The following is a 15,648-nucleotide window of genomic DNA, read 5'->3' as shown; positions in this document are numbered from 1 at the left end:
AATACAAAAGACCTAGAAATTTTGAATTAATCTGCTTAAAAGTAGGAGGGACTATACATCTGAAAGTTATTTGTGTTATCTCCTTGCTCCTCCTTTCCATCTGGATGAAGCTGTTTTAGTTAGCTGAGGTGAATTGTTAGAAATACTTCCCAAATAGGACACATGGACTCAGAAATTGTAATTAGGTTGGAAGCTTATTACTCTATAAAGTTGCAGTTCAGAAAGAAAGAACCCATTTCCATATTTAAACAATTGTGCTTTTCAAATGGCAGAATTTTGTAGAAGAGATTAGCCATGATCTTTCAAAAGCCTTTCATTCATATTAAAATATTGACAAGGAAGTACCTTAAGTAATAATTTTTTTTTTTTTTTAAAGGACTGTCAGTGCTACCTGGTAGTTTCATGTGTATATATAGCACAATGAGCAGAAGGAGAACCTTTGAGATTGTTACGGAATTCTTCTTCTCTAGGCAGTAGTACTGAAGGCAAAACAAACTTGACATTTCAGATTTTAGGAAGCATATTCATAGCTTGATTACAAAATATTTTGTATCTCTCGCATATTATTCAGCTTTGAGTCCTTAGGTGATTGAAGTACAACCTCTGCTGCCTGACTTTCAGCGTGCAAACATGCTTGCAACAACACCCAGTGCAGTATTAAGCTCTGTGGCAGTGTTTTGGCAGTTTTGGCTCATTTATTTTCAGAAAATGCTGTTCATGTTGTTTCTGTGGGGATGTTTCACAGAACTGTGCTTAGTTGTGTTTGTTTTTTTTTAAAACAGGTATTACACTACATTCTCAGAATGAAAGCCTTAATTTTGTAAAGTTGAATATTTGTGAAAGTATGAGATATCAGAATGCAGACTCTAAATCTTACAAGTTCACTTCAAGTCCTTGTAGCTTGTAGATGCCTATGCATTTTTTTAAAAATGTATTGAATTTTTAATATGCACTCTTTCTTTTTCCTTAGGATGAAGAGAATGGGAATAGACAAGGTATGTCTTTATTCTTTCAGAGATCCAATATGTTGAATATTTCTCTTCAGCTGTGTAACACGCTTTAATAGCTACGCAGGAGTTTGAAATATAAAATCACTTTAGTGTGACCATTAAGCTCATTGAATTTCATGGCATTGGAGCAAAGTAAAGAAAATGTGTCTCTTTTAATTTCACTTACTTAGTGCAGGTGTTTGCATGGCCACTAAGTTAATTAAAACACATGCTGGATCACTTCTGTGCTGTATATATCACCTTGTTAGGTACATGACAAGACAACAAGAAACCAGCTGTGTTACCTTCGAAGTGACAGAGTGTCACACTCTCTTAATTTGATCTGCATATAAGACCCACAGTTATCTGTGCAAAGTGCTACTATAAATGGTTTGAGTCTCATGGATATATTTATGTACATGCATTTTTAAAAAAGTGCTGTACAGTGTCTCTAAGAGCCGCGAGTATTAACTTTGAATTTTGTTGCAGCCTACTCTAATAAAAGTAACATATAAATATATAAACCTAGTGTTGGTAGTGGTGACAAAGATTATCCACAGAAGTGGTATACAGCCATTTTAAAAACAAGATCAAAAAGGTTATTCCTATTAGTTTATTGATACTCTTTTTAGTAATTAATAGTACTGATCTAACTTTTGACTACTTTTCATACTTTTGTTTACATTTTAAGAGATCCATGAAACATGTTTCAGTGATGTCAGATAAGGTGTCTGAATAAAATTGCCACACTTCAGAATCACTTAAATAAATCACTTATTTCTAGGTTATGCCTGTCAGTTCCTCTCCGTTATCATAGCGTTCTCCCTCTCACATTGCCTGTGTCTGCTCTCTTTCTTAATTTACCAGTTAACTTATTTTTATTACTTGGTGCTACATCTTATTCCCACTTAATTTAAGATTCTCTTTGGTACTCTGTGCTGCATCTGGCAGTGCAGTGCAGCAGGACAGGCCTGTCAGGAGGCAGGTGCCTTTGCAATGTAGGGTGAATGCTGCTTTTACTGGTGGGTTACAATTCGCTGTACACTGTAGCAGAAAGTTGTACCTGGTTTCAATGTACTTAAAGTCTTATTTAGTAGTAAGACAGAGAACATGTCTGAACTTTTGTTTCCCTTTTTTTTTTTTGTGTAACTGTGATATTAGAAACATTCTGGGAAATATGAATTTACTTGAACTTTCTTTTTCTCTTGGAAGCAGATGAATTCATCCATTTCATCCTCCTAGTCTTACTCACCTGTTGTCACCTGCTTGTTAAACAGTGAAAAATCAATATCTTCCTATTCCTCGTCACCTCCCATCCACCTTCCCCCTAACTTCCAACCTCCTTTATCTGTTCTGGCATACAAAGAGAACAGGCAAATTCCTTTAGGAAGGGAAAGGAGTCAATCCACCATGCCAAACCTGTATGGAAGGTACCACTTGAGGTCTAGAGAAAGCAGTTCTGCAGTGTTCTTCTCACAGGGAGAACTGGATCAGCTAGAGATACAGGCACGGGGGCTGTTTATCTAAAATGGTATCCAAGGTCTGTTTTTCAGTAGAGGAACAGCAATAAATGAACATGTATGTGGTTCACTGAGACCTGTGCAGGTGGGAACAAGATTACTTTCTGGAATTCTTTGTGTAGCTACTTGAACTATGAATCATAGCTCAACTATTGCTTATTTATAGCAACGTAGTAGATTGTATGCCTTGAAATACAGATCAAAGGGCACAAAGTGCTCTGGAAAGATAACGGTATTCTCATTAGCAGGAGGGAAGGTTGGACTTGTGTTCCTTCTGGAAAGAGAAGAAGTGATGGCTGTGAGGTGGAGGATGTAGGTGTCAGCCAGGTTTCTTGTATTATATCTTCAAAAGTAACAAAATGGGACAAAGGGTGCATGACGTTTTTCTCCAATATTTAGTGTGATCCTGGGAGGTGAGGGGGGAGATGAAAAGGTTTCTTGTTTACATTGCTACAAGTTGTTTCTGTTTCCAAATGAGGTGAATAGGTGACTTGTGAGGAGAAAAATAATATTTCACTTTTCATGTTCACAAACATCATGTTAATTTAGCAAAAGCAGATGTGCTGGAAGTTCTGTAAAGGGTTATCACAAGGATTCTTAAAGTCATTTACTTTGGAAAGTTAAGCTGAGGTGCTTCGGAGTGGCCAGAGGCTGCGTGTGGCTGCGGGCTGTGGGGTCCCTCTGTCCCTCAGGAGCCGGAGGATGTTGCGGACAGGGCGAGGTGCTGGTGGGTCGGGCAGAGGAGCCATCTAGTGGCAAGTGTCCTGTCTGTCCCTTCAGACTCGCTTGGAAAACTTGCCTCTCTGAAGCTCTGTCTTAATTAACATTGAAAATATCTTAATGATAAACATTTTTCTTTTGAAGTCTGTAGATGATGATTCACTTAATTCACTTGAGCTTTCCTCTCTCAAAGACTAAGCAGAGGGGATTCAAGCTTTTCATTTTTGTGAAGCAGTGTGTGCCAATGCAAAATTGTCTTTTTTTTTTAATTGATCTTGAGTGAAGATTTCTAATTATCTGCACTTTCTGCTTTGCCCTTTTCACAGGTTAAACTTACCGTTAAAATTGAGATTTTTGTCAGGTTCAGCATTTACAGATTTGAGTAGATGATGGTAGAGAAAAGCATCTCTATTACTACTGCCTTTTATTGAAAGTGCTTGAATATTTTTTTCAAAGGAGCTGAGTACCTAATTAAGTCTAGAGGGCAGAAGATAAAAGCATGTACTAGTTCTGATGTATTCTAACAGTGAAAGAAATATTTTTATATGGTTTTATGTTCTGTTATAGAATTGTAGTGCAACTTCTTTTAGTATCTATTTCAATCATGCTCCTGGCTTGCATTAAACTTGCTTTTGGTAAGCAGTAAAATTTCAAAGCATTTAGAATAAAAGGTAATGCAAATTTGTCCAGGAGAGCTCTAAGCTAAGAATGGTAGAGGAAGGAGATGATGGCCCAGAAGCAAGTGAGGAAAAGGTAGATTGGGTTGTGAAGCAAAGGGGTTAGGAGATACCTGGGGCAAAAGGGAACCACCTCAAGTGCATATAGTGAGGGAATGCCTACATGACAGTATGGTGAGAGCTCTCATGCCTTTTTTGAGGGCCTCTTGGAAGCCCCTGTGCACTCACACATGCAGCATGGGGAGCAAGCAGCAGGAACAGGAGGTCTGCGTGTGGTTGCAAGGGTGCAGTCTGGTTGTGGGTCACAGAGATGTGGTGGGGTTGCTCGCGGGAGGGGGCCAGAGTGCTGCAGGGGCTGGGTGCAGGCACTTTGGGGAGGGCAGGCTGGGAGAGCGCAGCGGTCGAGTTGCTGTAAGAGAGCAGCAGGGATGTATGAAGCTCTGGTTTGGGATGGATTGGGAGCCAGTTTGGAGCCGATGGTCAGGATTTGTGGGCAGACTCATGTTTTGGTGGGTGTCTGCTGCAGACTGCTTGATTATAAAGAAGTAGGTGAGGCTTTCTTCAGGCAACTAGTGCAAGCCTCACATGTGCAGGTCCTGGCCCTGGAGGGACATCTCAGCAGATTTACCCTACATATTTTGTAGTTATTATTTGAAAGATTTCTGTTCTTTCTGACTTTTACTGCTCAAGATAAAGATACCTTAGGCTAAGCTATTAAAATGCTCTTCTAACAGCTGCACTTTATCAGAAGATGCACATCTTCCTTGTTGGATTCCTTAGTCAATGACTGGAAACTTGTGTCAGCTTCTGCTGTTTTCTTGAGTATGTCCATTACACTGACCAACCTATATTAACGTGGAGTATTTAATGTGTTTAAAGGATGGTATACATTAGTATTCTTCCTGTTTCTGGAGTTGCCCTATTTCAAAATTTTATTTAAGAGGTAGCTCACAGGTAGAAGTGTCCCAGAAGAGTGGACAAGCTGAAAAATACCTATACCTATTAAAAATAGGAATACTTTATACTAAAAACTTGGACTATCAAGACATGTTAAGTGGTGCTGGAAAAATGATCTCTGTTACCATGCTGTGTCCATGTCCTTTCATTGTGCTTTTAATATGGTGAATATGTTGTTGTCCTTCCAAGACTCCTTGAAGCTCTAGTTGGCAAAAGATTTTAGTATGTGTTAAATGGGTTGGTAATTTCTTGTATCTTGGTGTAAAACATGTTTTTCTTCAGAAATACTGAGCTTGTGGATCGAGATTAAAATGAAAAATGATAAGCACATAGAAGTAGTCTGGAAAGAATCTCTTTTGTATGAGAACTAAGCAATTTTATGTTCAATACAGTGCCTGGAAATCTAGTATCATTATAATTCTGTCTCATAGTTTTCTAATATGATGTTCTTGCCTTTCCTGCTTTATCTCCTATTTCTATATAGAAGTATCTATAGAAACTAGCAGCTTATCTTCTCATAAAATTGAAAGGTGAGTTAGGTATATTGCTCTGTGTCCTTTCTGTAGAGACTGGGTGTGCACTTTCTAATGAGACTTCAGATATCTGCTGCACTGAGATTTCTAGATTGTTAAATTGTGATCACCAGGCTATTTTTTTAATGCACCTAACTATGGATTAAAGTTTCTACCCTTCAATTGTCAAATCTAAATAGTTCCAATTACCTGAGCTCCTTCAACTCTGCTCAAGTCTGGTTTGATGTGTAGAGCCTTTGGGGGAAGGGTAGAAAAAATGCAGGAAAAGCTTTTTATTCCTTGTTGCTGCTTATATAATGCCTCGATTTTTTTTATTTTATTTTATTTTTTCTTTAAACAGACTGTTGATTTCTGTGATGTGGTTTTGTGTTCTCCCAGGATTTAATTTAATGCCCCAACATCATCATCTATCAGCTCAGTCTGTTATGAAATAAACTAATTGTACCTGTGATGATGGGAACAAGGCAGATAAGGAACAAGAGAATGAATGTGAAAGCAAATATTTGTAAAGGTCATAGATTGCTGGCATGATAAGGTATAATAGAGGAATTAGGGGCAAGAGACGAAGTATATAACACTAATGCTTTAGCATAGCAAGTGTGATTTAGGGAAGAGTCTGTAGGTTTGCTACAATCGATACAAATTGTATGGCTCTATGCTTATATAAGAATTAAAGTAAATCCTCTGGACTGTTTAATCATAGGTTAAATTTTAGTCTTGAAAAGGTTTCATTTTAGATTTGAGGGAATTGAAAAAAACAGTCATAATATTGGCAAATAATGAAATTGGAAAACACAGAAGTTTTGGAGAGTTTATATTTAAGTTGAAACTGTGTTACATGTTTTCCATAACAATGCCAGATTATTTTTCTCTCCTCCCCTCCCCCCCTCCCCGTCCCCGACAGAGTTGAGGCTCTATTAGTCAAATGGTTTAAGAAAAGAGTAAGTGAAGAAGAAATACCATCTTGGAGTTGCCTAATCAAAATGCCAGAGGTGCTTTGAGTAATAACAGAATGTATTTTTGTGTAACACAATACCAGGTGTTTCTCTGCTACGTGACTCAACAATGCTATTGTACTTGTTATCATCCTCTTTTTAGAGGTTCATCCTTGGCACTGTATATTGCTTAGTGTCTTTTAGTTAATTTGTGCTTAACAGTGGGTGAAATAAGCTCTGCTGGGGCTGGGCTGGGACCTTTGGGCTCCTTTTCTGCAACGGATTGCCAGTGGACAAATGCTTACTATGTATGAAATTCAGTTTGCAGATTATAAAATCCAGAATTGTCTTTAGTTGGACTCTCTCAGTTAAATGTAATCCCGACAGTTTTGTGATTTATATTAAATTAAATATCTGTTAGTAAATGTAAGTTCTGCTGTACTTTCAGCAATCTGTTTTTGAGTAGCTTGGGAGATGGTTAGCAGGTTTTTGATTCAGCAGTCGTTTAGAAGCATTTGTCCCACTGAAGCTGTAGAGATTTCTCCTCCCTTTGCCTGAAAGGCATCCCAAGAATCACTGCCACTTGGCATTGTTGAACCAATAGAGTGCAAATGCCTTGAATATCCAAAAGCACACTCCTAGATCTTCGTGTTCAAGAATAACGTTCCTCCCTCTTGATTCAGAGAAAGATGTACAGAAGAGCCTGTCTTAATTTAATAATTGAGAAGTTTCATTTCACAAGGCTGGTGATTCTTTAGTACAAAAATGACCCTTGCTGCCTGCTGAGCATTGAGCCACGAGTGAAAATATTCTGTGTAAGGTTAATGGAACTCTGTAGCCTTTGTTCAGTTTGTATGTTATGAGGATTTCTAAGCATGGTTCAGCTGCCCTGAACAGAAGATTTTTTTTTTTTTTTTTTTTCCCTCTAGGAAGAGGAGAAATTACATGTTTTTAAGCAGCAGACTCTTAGGAGACTTTGTCAGAAAGTATGCATTGTACTTTGTGTCCCAAAACACTTGCAGGCTTGTGCTCTGCAGGTCAAAAAGAAAGGAAAAGTGTGTGTCATCAGGAGTGCTTTGGTATGTTAGTTTGGTTTGTGTTGGGGTTTTTGTTTTGTTTTGTGTGTGTGTGTGTGTGTGTGTGTGTATGTTTGTTTTGGATTTGTATGTGTGTGTTTTTCCCCCTCCTCCTTCAAAATGTAAAGGTTCTTTGTCAGAAAGGTTTCCTTTGTGTAGTCAGATGTTTGTATCTGACTGTGTTTTATATAAAAAGGTTAATGACTATAGAGAAGTGATGTGCTTGTTGCTATCTGGTAGCGTATTGTAGGTGTCATAACTTCTGCTGTGTCATTTTGTTTTCCAGATAAATCAGAGCAGTATAGTAATACTGTCCTGTCTGTAAAGAGTAGCTTAGAAACTAACTCACGGTTACTGCATTTCATATAATACTAGTTATGTTCCTTGTAGCAGCTCTGTCCCAAACTAGAATTTTAGGGGATCAAGCTAGAATTGGCACCTGGGTAAAATTAATTTCTGTATCAAGTTTACAGGAGTTGGAAGTTTTGCTGTATGTGACCCACCCAAGTGTAAGTCAATTATAAATTGTAACAACTCTTAATTCTACTGGTGTGTTTAAAAGTACCATTTTTTATTCCCTCTTATCAAGGAGAAAGAGCAACATCAGGATTTTATTACTTTGCAAGTCAGATGCTGGTGCAATGTATTCCCCTCCGCAAGTTCTGGCATCTCAAATGTCTGTCAGGAAAAGCTTCCTTGTAACTTCACCATGGGAAGCTTCCTTTGCTCTGCCAGGCTGTGATGGTGGTGTTGGGCTTGTAGCTGCAGCTAGTAGATTCAGGTAGTATAAAGATTATAATAAATTATGATAAATACATGTATTATGAAGAAAGTCTTTATTTGACATTAATTTGAACAACAGTTGAAAGAAGATAGTACTCTCTTAATTCTGTAGATTCTACTTTGATCTAATTGGTCATTGAAGATAGCAATTAGTATTTTTTGGTTGGAAATTGCTGGCTAATTAGAAGATTTGCATGCAATTCTGAAAAATATATCTGTCGACTAGGAAAAATCTTGTTGCAATAAACTGCTTTTCTGTTTTTGTCTTGCATCTAATTTCAGGTGTTTATGCTTCTTCAGACTACTTAATTTCGGTGGTTTAAACTAAGGACCTAATTATAAAGGCTCTCCTTATTCCTCAGTATCCTTGTTTAAGCCAATGAATTTTTGCCTTCAGCCTTGTATATACATGGTGATTCATTTTTATTTCCTTGTATCTGCTGATGCTGAATCTCTGAAGTAAAAGTTCAGACATTAGTTTGGCATCTCTAAAGTTACGTTCTCATTTGAATAGCATCACTTCAGGGAGTGGTTGCACTGCAAGGCATATTTTAGTAGCTCTGTCAGTAAAACTACATTACTGCCTGGGCAATAACTTGAGTTTAATTTGTCCTGACTGGTGAATATTTACTCATGATGGAGATTTTTGTGTGCTTACAAGTCTGGTAAAGGAAAGAACAACTTTATGGATTGTTTTGCAGTTTCTGGTCAGCTAACTTGTGTACTTAGCAACTTTATATGCTTCTGTTTCTTTTATTACCCTTACATAAGACTTTGCCTCTGTTTATAGCTACGCTCGTGGAGTAATGAAGTATATATGAAATTCTTTTTCACAGAAGATGTGCTTTTCATCTGCGCTTCTTCCTTGCACATGCAGGTGTGTTCCTGGCAGCTCACACTTTAACTTATTTTTTTCTGTGTGTGCGATGTCTTGTTCTTTACTTGCAGTTGAAGATCTGGGAGAAGTTGTCTCATTTGCTGGTAGCCTGCAACATCTAATGCTCAATTAAAAGTTGTTTACAAAAGTGTGGAGAAGGAGGGAGGAGGCAACATAGTATGCAGTAATGAGCACTGGAAAAGCACCAGCAAATGGAATAGATTATTTCAGCTGGTAGGGACCTACAAAGATAGTCTTGTCCAACTGTCTAACCGATTCAGGGCTGACCAAAAGTTAGACCCTGCTGTTGAGGGCCTTGTCCAAAAGCCTCTTACACACTGACAAGCATGGGGCATGGGCCACCTCTCTAGGGAGCCTGTTCTAGTGTTTGAACACCCTCTCGGTAAATAAATGCTTCCTGATGTCCTGTCTGAACCTCCCCTGGTGCACCTTTGAACCATTCCCACATCTCCTGTCACTGGATCCCAGGGAGAAGAGCTCAGCACCTCCCTCCCCTCTTCCTCTCCTCAGGAAGCTGTAGAGAGCGAAGTTCACCCCTCAGCTTCCATCTCTCCAAACTGGACAGACCCAGAGACCTCAGCCACTCCGCACCGGACATTCCTTCCAGCCCTGTCACCAGCTTTGTTGCCCTCCTCTGGATGCCTCCTTTTTAAATTGTGGAGCCCTGAACTGCGCACAGTGCTCGGGGTGAGGCCATACCAATGCTAAATGCAGTGGGATAATCACCTCATTTGATCGGGGGGTGATGCTGTGTCTGGTGTACTGCAGGATGTGGTTTGCTCCCTGGCTGCCAGGGCACACGCTGCTGACTTGTGTTGAGCCGCTGTTAACCAGCCCCCCCCAGATCCTTTCTTGTAGGGCTGCTCTCCAGCCACTCCTCTTCCAATTTGTATTAATACTTGTGTCTGGCAAGGGTACAATAAGGCTACATGTCTGACAGAATAGTAATGCGAGCTGCTTTACTGTTCTTTGATGTTCTTTGGCCTTGTGAGGAATTGATGGCATACTCCAAAAAATCAGGCTTTTCAATATTAGAAAGGAAAATTGTTAATCCAGTCTGACACTATGTAGTGCAGAGCTGGAGAATTTAGTGTAAAATTCCACTGTGATAACCTACTCTGGATGGTGGACCTTGGAAGGAGGAGAGTTGAGGCTCACATTTTAGACAGCATCTTACTTTGCCTGATGATTGGGTGCAGACAGGACCCAATGGAGATTTAGGCTCAATTAAATTGAAGTGTAGTGGTGGTTAAATTTTAAGACATGAAGTAAGTTACTAGATTATCAGTTTTACTTGAAATTTAATTCCGTACTGATTGAGTGCACATCTGTGAGATTTATTCCCCCTCAGTTGGTCTTAAGAAAGTATCATTAGCTCCTGCTGTCAGAAAATATTGTTTAGCTTTGCTGGAGTTTCAAACTCAAAATATAAACATACACTTTGAGGCTATGTTTTCAAGGAAGTTCATTCATATGTTACTGATGGAAAGAAGTTTTGGATTGTATCCAAGTATGTAAAAGACTGAGTAGAAATGAAAAGCATGTATTCATCTGCCAAAGCTTGGGAGCCCTAGGTTTTCTTCTCACCTTTACTTGTATTTGGATGTTATTGAGATGTAAAATGAACCTGCAAATGTAAACAATATTTTAAACCGTTCATCCTAAATTGATCTTTATCTTTAGGGTGATTCACCTTTTTAGGAAGAATGCCTGTTCAATGCAACCATCTTCCTCATGTAGGACAAAGAACTAAGTTTAGTGTGTAACTGGTCCATTAAAATAGCTGTGAACACCTGAAGGGAGTGCCCATGGCTTTGAAGAACCTCAGTGTAGCGACAGGTTGGTCAGAAATCAGATGTTCAGGGAAACCTTCAGTCTGTGGTCTCCATACGTTGGTACCATTTTCCCCTCTAACTCCAATGTGGTGAGTGTATTAAAGATACTCTGTGCTGGATGCTGAATGGGAGAAACCGTACCTGCTTGACCATTTGCTGTGTTTGTTCAGGTGTGGACAGGGCATAAAGTGGCATTTGAGCATTAAGCAAACTAGCAGTAGGCCATTGTTGTTTTTTGGTGAGCATTTTGTGAAAGAAGCAGAGGTAGCTGCTTGGTGTTGGGTTGTAAATGTTAGATATTGTGTTACAAATTTAACGTGCCCATGGGAGCTCCATTATTTTTTATTTTGTTGTCACTTTTTGGATTGTATATTTTCAGTAAAAGATTAAGTGGCAACACTGGGAAGCATGTTTGATGGTCCTATAAAAGGTCGTAGTTTTACTTTACTCTTGTAAGTGGTTGAAACAACCTTTTGTTCATGGCATCTGGGTGGATTATGCTTGGAATTTGTCTAAACTTGATGAAACGTAACTGCCTCTTAAAGGACAAGACTCATCATGTGTTCAATGTCTATTTAAATCAGCAGATTAAAAATGACAGATACGAGCTTTGGTTCACAAAGAGCATTTTGTGTGTCTTGTAGCTGTGTCCTGATAATCAAATTTTAAAGTATTCGGGGACTGAGCTGCCAGCTGGTGTTTCTTGATCTATAATTCAGTTGCTTTGTATATAGTAGTTATCTGATTCTGTCACATCAACTTTTTGATTTTTCCTCTACCAGTCTGGAGTTATTTTGAGAAGGCCATTTAGAGCCATATGAGTAAGCCATTTTGTGCAGCTGTTTGTGGTAAAATGGCAGGACACTGAGGATCTGCAGAACGAAGGCATTAGGCTAAAACTCGTGTTTGAAAAAAGTGAATTAAAGGGAAGTTTGGATTTGTACAATTTATTAAAATATTTCAGATAATGAACTTTCCTCATATGGAAACGGAACCAAAGAAGGGGTAAGGGAGGCACCTTATTTCTATTTAATAAATAATGCTGTGGCTTAGTAAACACAGCCAGGTGGGATATCTAAAGCTGTAGCAAAAGTACTTCCAAAAGCAGTGCCATTTGAGCCCAAGACAAAGGTTAGTCACTGGGGAAGTGATTGAAACTAATACTCCCTTTTCAAGGAGGGTTTCTTTTATCAGCAGTGCCAGTTTTAAGCCTTTCCTTTATTTTGTTGTGCTGTTCCCGCTTCTTCATCAGTTCGTACCACCGGGTCTGCTGTGTCAGCGGTTCCTGGTAAACTGGAACCCAAACTGAGCTTATTTTCAATCTGTGTCAGTGCCGGGGGCTGGCTCACCCTGGGGGGTGGTATTTCCCCAGCTGGGAGCGTGGTGCGGGAGTGGAAACTGGTGATAGAACTGGGAGGCACTGGGGCTGTTAAAGCCAGCACTGGCACCCTGGAAGCTTCTCTGGCTGCCACCTTGGAGGTTCTGCCGCCAGTTCTGTGAGCACTCGTGTTTTGCACTATGTAGGACAGCGGTGTCTGGAGAGACCAATAACACTGTGGAACAATTTAAGTTTAATAGAGTCTTCTGGTAGACTGGTAATAAAATTTCAAATTTTACTTTTGGGTGCTGTTTGTGTTTTAGGTCACCGGGCATAGAAATCATACTAGTGAAGCTGTGTAAGAGCTGTAAAATGGCTTATTCCAGCTACATATAGAAGTGGCTCGGGACAGGACCATTGCATTTTAGCCTGGAGTACAACTGTGGAGTTTTTTCGTCTTGTGGTTTTGTCTGCGTGTGGGTGTTTGGGTTTTTTGTGGTGATTTTTTATAGTGGTGTTGTTTTTTTTTTTTTTTTTTTTTTTAACTACACACTCTCCACACTCAACATGTGTGAACAGTGGCTACTTTGACTAAGCATTACTTAGATTTGGTGGCATGCACGTAAAAGCACAAGTTATCTGTGTTTCTGGAAGCATAGAAATTAAGTGTATACTGAGAAGGCAAGAAGATATAGGTGTTGCCGTTTCTAAGTACTGTTAACTTCTATATTGTGTAAATAAGGATATGTACTGCACGTGCAAACATAATTTACTTCGAATTATACGTTGCTTTTTGGGTGTTGATATATCTTCAAGAAAACATCAGACTTCACCTTGGAGCATCTGGAAAACACTGTTAGAAAATCAGTGTTACAGTTCCATGGGGACTATAAATCAATGTCATCTTTCTTTTTTTCTTCTAAATTCTATTTTGCAGTTTGCACTCTAGTTCTTCTTTGATTTGTATGGCTTTATATCTTAGGCCAGATAGCAATCTAGAAGAGGAAGGGATAATTACTGAATAGCATAGGCATCAGAATGACAGTGGTGTTAGCAATGGGATGATGAAATGAACCTGAAAAATACCACTTGCTGGGCATATTTGCCAGTTTATGTTTGAGATAGATCTCTCGCCCTGCCATCCTTCCCTTTCGTTTTTTTTTCCCTGGACACCTAAAAGATCTCTAGTGTAGCCAAATGAAATGGTGTTGTTGGGGCTCCTAGTGTCTCTTCCTTCTCTCACCCCAAAATGAACTTGAGTAATGTCATGATGAACATGGCAGGATTATGGGTCAAAATAATTCTTAAAGTGAAAACATTGTAAAGTAGTATAATTAAATGCTTTTAAGAAATACTCTTTCTTCCTCAGGAAAACAAAGAAATAGACTGGAGCCGATGGATACCATATTTGTTAAACAAGTTAAAGAGGGCGGACCTGCTTTTGAAGCTGGACTGTGCACAGGTACTGTTCTTCTATACTATCAATAGCATGTTTGTGTACATGGTGTATAATATATATGATTTCAGCTTCGTCATGTAGTTCTGTCGTCCATTTAAAGCTTGTTCTTCCCTTCAGAAGTTTGAAAACTCTCTTTTAAATTGTCCACCAGTGTTTTTCAGCTCCAAAGCACCGTTGTGTTCTCTCAGGAAGTGCTATATAAAATACATGAAGGCATTAAATTTTAGGCTGATAAAATATGTGGTGAGAGAGAAAAGGCAGGAAAATTACACCTGTAAGCTCCTATTTCTTTTGCATTGTGACAAACTGATAACTTCAAAACATTCAGGTTTTTGTCCTTTAAATTAAATTATTCCATCTCCTTTACATTAAATGGGAACAATCCAAGTCTATCTCTTCTGTTAAGTTATTTGATTTAATTAAACTGGAGAGCAGAAAACGTGTCTTGGGAAGTGCCAGGTACTTTGTCACACCTTTACTTAAGTATCGAAGGAAAAAAAGCTATGTTAGAATGAGAAGTCTTACAAGTGATAAAACAATGTGATGGATACTACTACAAACACGGGTTTCTGTTCTTGAAAATATGTCAAAACATCAGTGAAAGGTTGTTTGTGTTGATAATGGGATATTGATATTTTCTTTTGAAAACAGTTACCTATATGCATTTTGGTGGAATAGAATATTTTTGTATGTTTCCTCCTGAAGAAATACCAAGATTCTAGGTTGATCAGCAATTTAGAAGCAGCAATAGATCCTCCTTATACAGCATAAGGCATTCTTCTTTATTGACTCCTCCCTGGGAAGTTATTCAGGGAAGGGCTACTTTGGTGTTATTTTAATGCTATTATATAAAGAAATGTTTTGGCTTGATAAAGTGTAACATATGTTGAAGTTGTACAGAGGAGCCATGTTAATTTCTACACTGCTCATGATTTGCCAAATTGAAAGATGAAATCTGTAGAGAATAGTTTATTTTTAGGCAGAGGAGAGATTTTTTAGGAGCCCAGAATAAAGAACAGAAAATAAATGAGAAAATACATTTTAAAATTGCCAGAATATTCCTCTTAAACACACTGCTGATAGCAGTTCTATCTAATTAGGTCATGCTGCTGTTTCTTGTTTAAAACTTCAGGGTGAAATATATTACTATATCTTTATCTTGAAATTCTATTATAAAACACTCAGTGAATGATCAGTTAGGTAGATTGCTGAACCTCTGGTACAGACACTGCATACATTTCTTATTTTCTAGACTCCATCTGTATTTTTTTTTTTTAAATTGACTTTGTTTCATGTTCACACTAATGGAAAGAAAGTACTCGAAAATCTAATATGGGTTTAGGTAGTTATGTTTGTCAGTTCTTATTTCACTGCCGCAGGGTCCTTTGTGATACTGGCAGTCCCAACACAAGCTTCATTGCCCAGAATCAATGAGCTCTGTTGCAGGAGCTTACCTGGCTGCCGCTCACCAGAAGGCTTGGAATACTCTTGCAAATTTGAGGAATAGGTTACAATATCGTAAATGTAAGACTATTTATTCTGAGTATTTTTGAATTCTCCTATAAAATTATCTTTGTTAGAGTTAGATCATATTTCCCATTTTTAACCTCTGAGGCATCTCATTAAAAAAAACCCCTATATCTGTGAGTCTCAAACATAAATATTTTAGAAATACGGAAGTAGAGATAGCCAAAACAGATCTGCATTTCCTATATCTTGATCTTCATGATGCCATTTATGTATATGAAAGAATATAATGAACTAGAATGTGTAAAGAGAGATGGTTTAAGTACGTTCAGATTAGTTTCTAGTTTGATCAAAGGTATCTAATGAGCTATCAGATTGATAGAGAGCTATTAGATAAAACTTTCATGATGCTATATTCTTTTTTTGTGCTACAGACACTGGCCTTCCCTTTTATATGTACCTGAAACTGAGCAAAGTTGTA

General features: G+C 38.4%; 1 protein-coding gene across 4 annotated transcripts in view; it reads left to right on the top strand.

The window, feature by feature from the left end:
- Positions 1–15,648, top strand: part of ARHGAP21 (Rho GTPase activating protein 21) — a 116,350-nt gene that overhangs the window by 53,434 nt on the left and 47,268 nt on the right. For all 4 annotated transcript variants that reach the window (XM_082045918.1, XM_082045920.1, XM_082045919.1 and 1 more), the window contains 2 exons: positions 971–995; positions 13,611–13,703. In XM_082045918.1, coding sequence (XP_081902044.1) covers positions 971–995; positions 13,611–13,703 — 118 coding nt within the window. The remainder of the gene's footprint in view (positions 1–970; positions 996–13,610; positions 13,704–15,648) is intronic.

The sequence above is a fragment of the Streptopelia decaocto genome, assembly GCF_964273445.1.
Source record: "Streptopelia decaocto genome assembly, chromosome: 2".
NCBI classification, from domain to species: Eukaryota; Metazoa; Chordata; class Aves; order Columbiformes; family Columbidae; genus Streptopelia; species Streptopelia decaocto.
Note: the sequence above shows the minus strand (reverse complement) of the source record. Positions and strands in the feature narration are given on the sequence as shown.